At 38.2% G+C, this 12099-nt stretch overlaps 1 protein-coding gene across 1 annotated transcript; it reads left to right on the top strand.

Moving 5' to 3' along the window:
* Nucleotides 1-1114: 1114 nt before the first annotated feature.
* On the top strand, nucleotides 1115-2695 carry LOC128651634 (potassium voltage-gated channel subfamily A member 1-like). The gene has a single exon (XM_053704639.1). The coding sequence runs from the start codon at nucleotides 1115-1117 to the stop codon at nucleotides 2693-2695; it is 1581 nt and encodes a 526-aa protein (XP_053560614.1).
* Nucleotides 2696-12099: the final 9404 nt, after the last annotated feature.

The raw sequence follows: 12099 nt of genomic DNA, 5'->3' as shown, positions 1-12099 counted from the left end.
CAGCGTCTCTGGATACAAATCATCAAATAGAAACAGACATGTTTATTGTTCTTTTTAAATAACAATGCAACATGCTTGCCAATTTGATTACAACTTCTGCCCACATTAGCTACAAAACGGATTGCCTATTGAAAGAAGACACTGTCAAATCATTTGGCTGATGTACATTATTACATCTGTACTTTTCCATTGAAATCATAGTCATTTTATAAACGATGTGAAGTTCTAATTATAAAATAAAAGATATAAACACGATATTTAAAATTGGAATGGTTAGAGGTGAAATTAAGGGAGGATCATATTCTAATACCCAAACAACAAAATCATTTATTTTTTAACATAAATTGGGATTTGTCTGCACTTCTCAACGTGTTTTCTATGACTCAGATGATTCTCATGACTCCAATAAAGTCATATCTTTTTAAGTAAAATAACATTTGTGATAAGCTAAGGAGAAACTAAATTCAAAATGTTATAGTTATTTGTTTAGATATTTTATAACACCTGTAGTCGTCCATTAAAGAAAGATACAAACTTCTTAGCGTTATGCAAGTAGCCCATAGAGCACTGACATTTTATGGTAATAGTATATGGGGAGTGTGTGCCCTCTCTCTATACTAATCCCTGATACTTGTGAGACGTTGTTAGATTCTGACTACACTACAAACGTTAACCCCTTGGTCGTCAGGAGCGTATCTATCAGCCAAGTGGTTAATGCATCTAAAAGTCTGTGTCACGGACTAGACCTGTAGCGCGAGGCCGTTGCACACAAGCAGCGCGCGACAGCCAGTTCCCTCAGGTGGTTGTGTAGACTGCTCGCCGCGCGCTCTCAGTGGGCAGGAGATAATTGGCGGGAAAGGAGGGGTTGTTAGGATAGGGGACGGTCACCGTATATATAATTCTGCGCTCACGCAGTCAACTGGAAAACCTGCTCGGAGCGACTGAAAGAGCAGGGTGACAGTTTGCTGTCAAACTATAAAAATCTAGCAACAATATTATCAATTGAGATAAAGGAAGAGAGGGGAGGGGGCGCACACGGTGGCTCTTTCAGTGGGGTGAAGGAGGAGGAGGCCACCGCTGCTTCCCCTGCCCACCCTCCCTTTACTTCACCTTTATGGACGAGCACCTCAGCCTCCTTCACTCGCCTCCTCCGTCCTCCACTAGACACCGGACCAACAGCAACATCGTGAACCCGGGTTACACGGAGGTGGAGCAAGAGATCATGACTGTGGTAGCCTGCGATAACATCTTGGAGGAGGCGGCTGCCCTGCCGGGTCACCACTCGTCTGAGGTTTACGAGCAGGACGACCACGAGTGCTGTGAGCGGGTGGTCATCAACATCTCTGGACTTCGGTTTGAGACTCAGCTAAAGACTTTAGCTCAGTTTCCTGACACTCTTTTGGGTGACCCCAAGAAAAGGATGAGATACTTTGATCCCCTAAGGAATGAATACTTCTTTGACAGGAACAGACCCAGCTTCGATGCCATTCTGTACTACTACCAATCCGGGGGCAGAATAAGGAGACCTGTTAATGTCCCCATCGATATATTTTCTGAAGAGATACGCTTCTATGAATTAGGGGAAGAAGCTATGGAGAAGTTCAGAGAGGATGAAGGTTTTATTAAGGAAGAGGAGCGTCCTCTGCCTTCCAATGAGTTTCAGAGACAGGTATGGCTGCTATTTGAGTACCCTGAAAGCTCGGGACCAGCCAGAGGCATTGCTATAGTGTCAGTCCTTGTCATCCTTATCTCCATTGTAATATTTTGCCTGGAAACTTTGCCAGAGTTCAGAGACGACAAGGAATATAATGGACCGGTGCTCCATGTACTCAATAGCACCGGACCTTACCTGACCAGTTCTTTTACTGACCCGTTTTTCGTGGTGGAGACCCTGTGTATTATCTGGTTCTCATTTGAGTTACTGGTCAGGTTTTTTGCCTGCCCCAGTAAAGCTACCTTCTCCAAAAATATTATGAACATTATTGACATAGTGGCCATCATCCCATATTTCATCACCTTGGGCACCGAGCTGGCTGAGCGTCAGGGCAATGGTCAACAGGCCATGTCACTGGCCATACTGAGAGTCATCAGGTTGGTGAGGGTCTTTCGTATATTTAAGCTGTCCAGACACTCTAAAGGACTCCAGATCTTGGGACAAACCTTGAAGGCCAGCATGAGGGAACTGGGACTACTCATCTTCTTTCTCTTCATTGGTGTCATTCTGTTTTCCAGCGCCGTGTATTTTGCTGAAGCTGATGACCCCAGCTCGGGGTTCAACAGTATCCCTGATGCCTTCTGGTGGGCAGTGGTCACCATGACAACAGTTGGCTACGGTGACATGCATCCTGTGACAATTGGGGGCAAGATAGTAGGATCTCTTTGTGCCATAGCTGGCGTTTTAACCATTGCATTGCCAGTGCCTGTTATAGTCTCAAACTTCAATTACTTCTATCACCGTGAGACTGAAGGGGAGGAACAGGCACAGTATCTACACGTAGGCAGCTGTCAGCAACTTTCTTCTAACGAAGACCTAAAAAAGACAAGGAGCAACTCTAGCCTAAGTAAATCCGAGTATATGGTGATAGAAGAAGGTGTTAACCAGGCACCTTTCAAACAACCTAACTTCAAAACAGGCAACTGTACCACCAATAATCCAAACTGTGTCAATATCAAGAAGATTTTCACAGACGTGTAAAGTCTTGCGTGGAGTAAGATGTGTATAACCTATAGAAATGTCACTGCCATCGACATCAGCGTGTCCCAGTTATTAATGTTTAATTTCAGAGCGTTCTGCTAGCAGGGAAACCTCAGACACATTGTGGTTTGTAGAAGTGGTGCTAGTAGGCAATGCTACAAAGGTAGCTGTACCAGGAAGCTGCGATTTAACATCTATTTATTTTTCTCGTTTTTGCGAAAAAGGAAGCTGCTGGGTTTTATTTCTATTTCAATAAAGAAAGTGCTGCTTTATTAGTCTTAATAGCCTCACCAAGCCAAATCGGATAATAGGATATCAAAGCACATATGACCTATGGGGTCATTGGTAGGAAAGGGTAACTCCCAATCACTATTTACCTCTCATGCCTCTGTGAGTGCATTATTGTTATTTATTTTTTACACTTGGATTTATTATCATCTCTGTCACTGGTTTTGTGGACCAAATAAAAATAATACAACAGTAAATCATATTTTGAATGCATTCGAAGAGAATTTAAGCACAAGATAACTCTCCTCGTATGAAGTAGATTTAAACTCTACAATTTGGGTAAACCAGCTGCTATGTGTTATTAAACATGTTTCGTCATCGTCAAGGCAGCTCAGACATAAAAACTATACAATTGTATGTGCCAAGCAAAATACAATAGTGTAAAATAAGAAGCTGGTGGATGTGGATGTTGCTGTTTACTGTAAATGGATGGTGATTGCTATCTATGCCTGGCAGTAAACATGCCAGAAGATTAAACTGGTGGACTTGCTTTTCATCGGAAGTTACTAATTTTGACCTGAGCAATGCAGTTTCCATGGTAATTTTGGTTTCCTGGGAAACACTATTGGTTGTCATGCCATCCTTGTTCCCTTAGCAACCATCCAGATGGTTCCAATTTACAGACGCTGATGTTGTCACTGCGTGAAAACGTTCAGAGAAAGTTAATCCTATGGAGATTTGCAATATAGATATGAAAAACGTGAATGTCAAGGGAACCTTTCCTACTCACAAGATGATGAATATGCATTTTTGCTTCCGCTATATTTATCATGGAGTGCACTTTTCAGACCATTTAAGTAAGCACACTTGGAGGATGGTGTTGCAAAGAAGAGTAGAACTATCAAATTATTCTTTTATTCATTTATTTTAAAGATACAATTTGGAACATATTTTATCAACACCAAAACACATTGTAGCGCCCAAGAAAAGCACTTTACCAAGAGAACACATCAGCACTTAAGTGTATAAATGAAAGGAACCAGCCTTATGAGCAAAACATAGACTGAAAAATAGTGAAGGGCTGGAAGACAACTAGTTCTGGAAAATGCCAACCTGGTCTTGTCCAACCCTTTCACCAAAGGCAGTGGTGCAACTAGAACTAAGGTGAGAACTACTTTGATAATATCTGATGGTGGTTATTTGCATACATATTACAGTTGCAGTTCCAGAAAGAAAGGCAGATTAACTATGTCCGTATTTCATACAGAGAGATAGTTATTTGGATATAAAGAAGCATACTAAAATAAATTAATCTGTTGCCCTAACATACAAATATTTGATCACTGTTTATATTCCAATGTTGAGAATAGTTTCTGCATATATAAAGTGTGTTAGTGTGTTCATAATTTTATTTTTCATATTCAGGACTGGAGCTGGGTCTAAAATTAAATTTAAAGTGATTATAATTTTCTTGGTTATTGCTTGCTAAATGCTTATTCCATTAGTAAAAAGTGTGTCTTATATTTTAATGAGAATCCATATCTTGAACATGAGTATTTATATATATATTTTTCTGCCATACATACATTGTGTAGGGGAAATCAATAAATAGAGGTCCCTTGTGCTAGAAAATGTTCCCATTAATACCACCTATGCCAGCTTTATATATACTGTACACACCCAGATTAGATTTTAAATACATGGCGTCTGCAGCCCCTTTAATGTTATGCCAAATAAGCAATTCTCCAGCACCACCAGATTTCTCTAATTCCTATATATGAAGGAGAGACAAGCCCAAAGCAATATAGCACTGCATGATATAAGAGTTCTGTTACACTTCTGTTTTACTTTAACAAATTAGGATCACATTTTGTATATTTCTGTTTATATATACAACTTAAATTGCACCTTGAATTTGCTGCATTGCAAACTAAAACTGACAGCTTCAGAAAGTGAGAGAGAGAGGTCAGTTCCCTGGGCTTAACAGGGGAGTTCCCAGGGTATGTCTGAAACTCTCACCAGTCTTGTGAAATTTTCTAAGCATTTTAAAGAAGCTGTTCTCACTGATTTGTCTCAACAGCTGTATGCAGGTATAGTTTGCTCAAAATACACAATATACTTAATTTAACTAATAGAAAAGTAATATATACTACAAATATAGACAAAGGCAAGTCAAATTCTAGTGAAAACATTTCAGTTTAATTTGGAGTTAATGCAAATGGAGCCTTTATATGAACCCAATGGTTGCCCAGTTACATTCTCTCTCCCATGTCAAATTTTGAATCCCAGAGTTCTTCATTATATTCTATGGAAGGCATCTCTCATTTCTCTGGGATTTCCAAGTTCCTCCCCTTTTCTTAGAAAATTCAGTGAGTTTTGCCTTTGAAGTCTGCTCTATAATTAGAATGTTTAAAATCATAATCCTAATTACACTGCTGTACACAAAATAAAATACAAAATGGAAAGTGCAAAGTTTAAATGTAATAAAATGTAATCTGAAGTACAAAGTTATATAAAATAGAAAGTTTAAAGTGTAAATGCAGCAGAATTCTCATGTTTTGCAGTGCTATATTGCTTTAAGCTTGTTTCTCCACATACAGAAATGCAGGGAAGACCCCTTGAAAAAGTAAAGCAAAATCTGCCTTTTAAAATTTCACTAGGGATCTCACAGTGCTGGAGAATCATTTTAGAATATCTCACCTGAGCAGAGAGTTTTTGAATATCAGGGCCCAAGTGAGACCTCTGGATGTATACAAACCACTTGTGCCAGCTATATCTCATTAAACTTCTGGACGCAACTTAATCAAAATGGTTACTACTCACAATGCTATTTAAATATGTGCCTTAGCTGTTCTCTTATTTTAAACAATTACATTTAGTTTACATTTAGTTGAGGAAACTCTGTTTTTTCACCCTGAGCACTACCAAACTTATGTATTCTAATGTATTTTTGCTCCTTGTGACAGAATTGATGAATATTCATAGATCAGTGAGGTTTTCCACTGCTCCACTGTGTGCTTCAGATTAGCACACATAATACAGAGTGGGAGGATTACTGCTTTGCAGTTTTTGAATATAGTTTAAAAGTTATATAATATTTTTTTTAAAAAAGGCCATATAAATAATTTAAAATAATGTAGCCTCTGTATAAATATCAAGCTCCTTCTCTGTATTATGCAAATTAACCCACAGTGCACATTAGAGCTGTAAAAAACTGGCACCATCACTGTTCTGTGGATACCTAACATGGTGAAAAAAAAAAAATTATGCTTACCTGATAAATTTCTTTCTTTCCGGATATGGTGAGTCCACTGCTTGAGTTACTACTAGGGATGGGCAAATGTGTTTATATTCGAATTTGAATTTTAGAACAAATGTTATTGTAGAAATTCAATTTACATAATAGACTGTTGATAAGAAGAATATTCTTAAACATTCTATTATAATATGTTATTTACAGTTTTCGAATGTCACTTTTGAATTTTGAATGTCACATTCGAATTCGAATGTCACTTTCGAATTCGAATGCCACATTCAAATATTACATTTATTAAACACAATTATAGACTAGAAATACTATTTTGAATTTGAATGTGACATTCAAATTTGAATTTAGCTTTCAAATTCGAATATTGCATTTATTAAACACAGTTGTAGACTAGAAATACTATTTCCCATTCGAATGTTACATTCAAATTTGAATATTACATAGCTAAACATTCTGTTATTCAAACAAATATTTTCAAATTTTATTAAAAAAATTAAAAAACGAAAATTAGAATGTTATATAAACATTCGAAATTCGATTTAAACGAACAAATGTATAAAAAATTGTTTTAAATTTCACATTTTTAGAAACATTCGCCCATCCCTAGTAATTACTGTTGGGAATGTCACTCCTGGCCAGCAGGAGAAGGCAAAGACCACCACAGTTAAACTGCTAAGTATCACTCCCTTACCCACAACCCCCAGTCATTCGACTGAAGGGAAATGGATATAAAGGAGTAACACAAGGTGTAGCGGTGCCTGAGGTTATAGTCAAAAGAACAACTGTCTTAAAATAAAGGGTGGGGCCGTGGACTCACCATATCCAGAAAGAAAGAAATTTATTCAGGTAAGCATACATTTTGTTTTTCTTTCCTAAGATATGGTGAATCCACGGCTTTAGTAATTATAATTACTGTTGGGAACCAATACCCAAGATAGAGGACACAGATAAATAGGGAGGGACAAGACAGGCAGTCCTAAACAAAAGGAACCACTGCTTGAAGAAACTTTCTCCCAAAAGAAGCCTCAGTCGAGGCAAAAGTATCAAATTTGTAAAATCTGGAAAAAGTATGTAGAGAAGTCCAAGTTGCAGCCTTGCAAATTTGTTCCACAGAAGCTTAATTTTTGAAAGCCCAAAAAGAGAAAACAGCTCTTGTGGAATGAGCCGTAATTCTCTCAGGAGGCTGTTGTCCAGCAGTCTCATAAGCCAAATGAATTATACTTCGTAACAAAAAAGAAAGAGTAGTAGCAGTAGCTTTCTGACCTTTACGTTTCCCAGAGAAACAGACAAAGAGGGCAGAGGACTGGCGAAAATCCTTAGTCGCCTGTAAGTAAAATTTAAGAGCACGTACAACATCAAATTGTAATAAACATTCTTTGGAAGAAGAAGAATTAGGACACAGAGAGGGAACAACAATTTTCTGATTGATATTTCTATTAGAAATAACCTTAGGAAGGAAACCTAACTTAGTACAAAGAACCACCTTATCGGCATGAAAAATAAGATAAGGGGAATCACACTGCAGAGCTGAGAGTTCCGAGACTCTTCAAGCATAAGAGATAGCAACAAGACACAAAATTTTCCAAGATAACAACTTAATGTCTATGGAATACAATGGCTCAAACTGAGCCATCTGTAAATCTTTAAGAACAAGGTTAAGGCTCCAAGGAGGATTAACAGACTTAAAGACAGGCCTGATTTTGACCAAGGCCTGGCAAAAAGATTGCACATCTTGCACATCCGCCAAACATTTATGTAGTAAAACTGCTAAAGTAGAAATCTGACCCTTCAGGGTACTGACCGACAATCCCTTCTCCAGGCTTTCCTGAAGAAAAAATAAAATTCTAGGAATTATAATTCTACTCCAAGAGTAGCCCTTGGATTCACACCAATAAATATATTTATGCCCTATCTTATGGTAAATCTTTCTAGTAACTGGCTTGCAAGCCTGAATCATGGTCTCAATGACAGACTCAGAAAAACCACGCTTAGTTCAATCTCAAAGCAGTCAGCTTCAGAGAAATGAGATTTGGATGAAGGAAGGGACCCTGAATCAGGAGGTCCTTCCTCAGAGGTAGTCTCCAAAGTGGGAGATATGACATCTCCACTAGGTCTGCAAACCAGATCCTGCAAGGCCACACAGGGGCTATAAGAATCACCGACGCCCTCTCCTGTATGATACGAGCAATGACTTGTGGAAGGATAGCAAACAAAGGAAACAGGTATGCCAACCTGAAAACCCAAGGAATCGCCAGAGCATCTTTTAGAACAGCCTGCGGATCTCTTGACCTTGAACAGTACCTTGGAAGCTTGGCGTTCTGACGGGACGCCATCATATCTAACTCCAATTCAATGCAAGTTGTGTAGTACAGCAACCAACCGGAGAATAATGCTCGTGAAAACAGGGGCTCTGCCAGGGTCCCCCAACATCAATGATACAAACAGTCTTGTCCACAGCACTATTTTATCAAATTTTCTTTATTTTCTGTTTAAGTTACAGACATAAAATGCGACGTTTCGAGTGTTGCCACTCTTACTCATGCTAATTACATTGTGTCATTTGAAACAAATTTAAAGCCCTCAGTTTCGCGCCAATCACTTCATTAAGTGGATCTACTGCCATCTACTGACCAACAAAATTATGACACCTTAAAAACATTACTTAGTTACAATAACTGTAACTAAGTATTAGTACCTGTTTGCCTACATATCTTTCTTAAGAATTAATGCATTTTAAATTTATGCAGACCTGTTTACAATAGATTTACATGATTTGAACATAAGCAATACATATAAATACAATAGTGGGAATGATAGAATTAATTTTACAATATATTTCATGAAAATTGACATTTCATTACAGAAAAATTGACCAATCATAGTCTCTATTAATTTGGTTCCATACATCCTAGTTCAAATATCCAGTACATTTCTTTTTCTTTCAATATTTTTTCTCTATTACTGCCATTTCTCTGGGGACCCACACTGTCTATGACCTGCCATCGTAATTGGCTTATCTGGTGTCTACATTTTAAGAAATGATGGGACACTGGGGCTTCAAGATTTTTGCACCGTATATTTGAACGGTGCTGGCATATCCTGTCCCTAACCATACGTGTGGTTTCCCCTTTGTAGATTAGAGAACAGGCACATTTTATGAGGTAGATAAAGTACTTTGACTCACATGTGTAATGTTCTCTTATCTCATATTTCTTACCTGTTCTTGGATGGAAAAAATATTTACCTTTAATTACAGAGTGACAACTCATACATCCTAGACATGGGAATGATCCTTTGTTTTTATTGCCTATGAGTGTTTGTCTCGCCTGTTTCTTAGGCCTTACATCTGTATTAGTGAGTTGGTCTCTTAAGTTTTTTACTCTCTTGTAAGCCATTAACGGTGGATTTTTAAAGAACTCTATTTCCTTATTACACTCTCTTAATATGTGCCAGTGCTTTGTCACAATACGTTTAATTTCTTCACTGTTAGGATTAAATTGTGTGACTAGTATCAACTTATCCTCTTTGGCCCTTTCTCTTAAACTTTGTTCTCTGTTCCTTATATTGTTAGTATGCTTTTCAATTAATGTACTTGGATACCCTCTATCTAGGATTTTTTTCTGCATTTCCTTCATTCTAGTTTGTTTGGTTTCTGGGTTAGTGACAATCCTGTCCACCCTGAGCAGTTGACTCTTGGGTAATGAATTTATTAACCCTCTTGGATGGAAACTATCATAGCTTAGTAATGTATTTATATCTGTATCTTTTTTATACAGATCAAATATTAGCTTATTTCCCTCTTTGATTACTCTAGTATCCAGAAAAGTTACTGATTCCTCACTCCACTCTATAGAGAATTCTAATCCTTTGACTGCTCCATTGATTTCATTAACAAACTCCATAAGGGACTCAACGCTACCCCACCATATGCCAAATACATCGTCTATAAATCTCCACCAGGTAGCGCCATACAGACGGAATTTCTCATTTTCATACACTATTCTTTCTTCTAATTTCACTCATAAATAGGTTGGCATATGATGGGGCAACGTTGGTCCCCATGGCTGTCCCTTTTACTTGGATATACCAATCATCTTGGAATAAAAAATGATTCCAATAGAGGATAAGCCTCAATAAATTCTCAATAAATTCTACTTGTAGATCTGAACATTTTTTATTTACTTTTCATACTTTTTTAATTATACCAATTCCTGTTTCGTGCTTGATAGCCGTGTAGAGGCTTTTTACATCCATGGTATAGAGCAAGAATTTGTCTGTTTCTAGGCATAACTCTTTAGCTTTATTCATGAAGTCTCCTGTATCCTTAAAGGACCAGTCAACACTGTACATTTGCATAATCAACAAATGCATGATAAGAAGACAATGCAATAGCACTTAGTCTGAACTTCAAATAAGTAGTAGATTTTTGTTAAATAAATTGCAAAGTTATGTCTATTTCCACTCCCCCTGTATCATGTGACAGCCATCAGCCAATCACAAATGTATATACGTATATGCTGTGAATTCTTGCACATGCTCAGTAGGAGCTGGTGACTCAAAAAGTCTAAATATAAAAAGATGGTGCACATTTTGTTAATGGAAGTAAATTGGAAAGTTGACTAAAATTGCATGCTGTATCTGAATCATGAAGTTTAATTTTGACTTGAGTGTCCCTTTAAGATATGATGATATCTGTTTCACCTCTGGCTGTAATATTTTGTCCAGAAATGTTGAGATATTTGTTAAAGCAGAATTAACACTGGAGACTATGGGCCTCCCTGGTGGTGTAGCTAAATTCTTGTGTACCTTAGGTACAGTATAGAAGACCGGGTTCTTAGGCTCTTTGTTAAACAGATAATCCTTTAGTTTCTTATCTATTAGTTTGTTTTCAAAAGCCTTATTTAATGTTAATTCAATTTCTTTCTGAATTTTACTCACAGGGTTATAATTTAATGTAATTAGCATGAGTAAGAGTGGCAACACTCGAAACGTCGCATTTTATGTCTGTAACTTAAACAGAAAATAAAGAAAATTTGATAAAATAGTGCTGTGGACAAGACTGTTTGTATCAGATCTAACTCCAGCACCCCCCCCCCCCATTTGAGGACTAAGCAGGAAAACACTTCCAGATGGAGTTCCCACTCCCCTGGATGAAAAGTCTGTCTGCTCAGAAAATCCACTTCCCAGTTGTCTACTCCTGGAATGTGGATGGCAGATAGACAGCAATTGTGGGTCTCTGCCCACTGAAGAATCTGAGTAACCTCCTTCATGGCTAAGGAACTCAGAGTTCCTCGCTGGTGATTGATGTAAGCCACAGAGGTTATGTTGTCTGACTGGAACCTAATAAACTGGTCTGAGGACAACTGAGGCCAAGCCAATAGAGCATTGTAAATCGCCCTTAACTCCAAGATGTTGATAGGAAGAGCAGACTCCTCCCGAGTCCAAAAGCCCTGAGCTTTTAACAAGTTCCAGACAGCTCCCCAGCCCAGCAGGTTGGTGTCTGTGGTCACGATCACCCAGGAAGGTCTCCAAAAGCATGTGCCCTGAGACAGATGTTCCTGAGAAATCCACCATGGGAGAGAATCCCTTGATGACTGATCTAACTCTATTCTCTGAGATAGATCTGCATGTTCGCCATTCCATTGTCTGAGCATGCACAACTGGAGAACTCTCAAATGGAATCAAGCAAAAGGAATTATGTCCATGGAAGCCACCATCAGTCCAATTACCTCCATACATTGAGCACTGAAGGATGAGCAGTAGCCTGAAGAGAGAGGCAAGAGGAAAAAGAGGAAATTATTTTGTTTTTCCTAACCTCTGTGAGAAAAATCTTCATCAATAGAGAATCTATTATGGTCCCTAATAACACTACTCTTGTAGCAGGGGAAAGGGAGCTATTTTCCAGATT

Source organism: Bombina bombina, chromosome 3 (assembly GCF_027579735.1).
Source record: "Bombina bombina isolate aBomBom1 chromosome 3, aBomBom1.pri, whole genome shotgun sequence".
Taxonomy (NCBI): Eukaryota; Metazoa; Chordata; class Amphibia; order Anura; family Bombinatoridae; genus Bombina; species Bombina bombina.
This window is presented reverse-complemented; position numbering and strand designations above follow the sequence as displayed.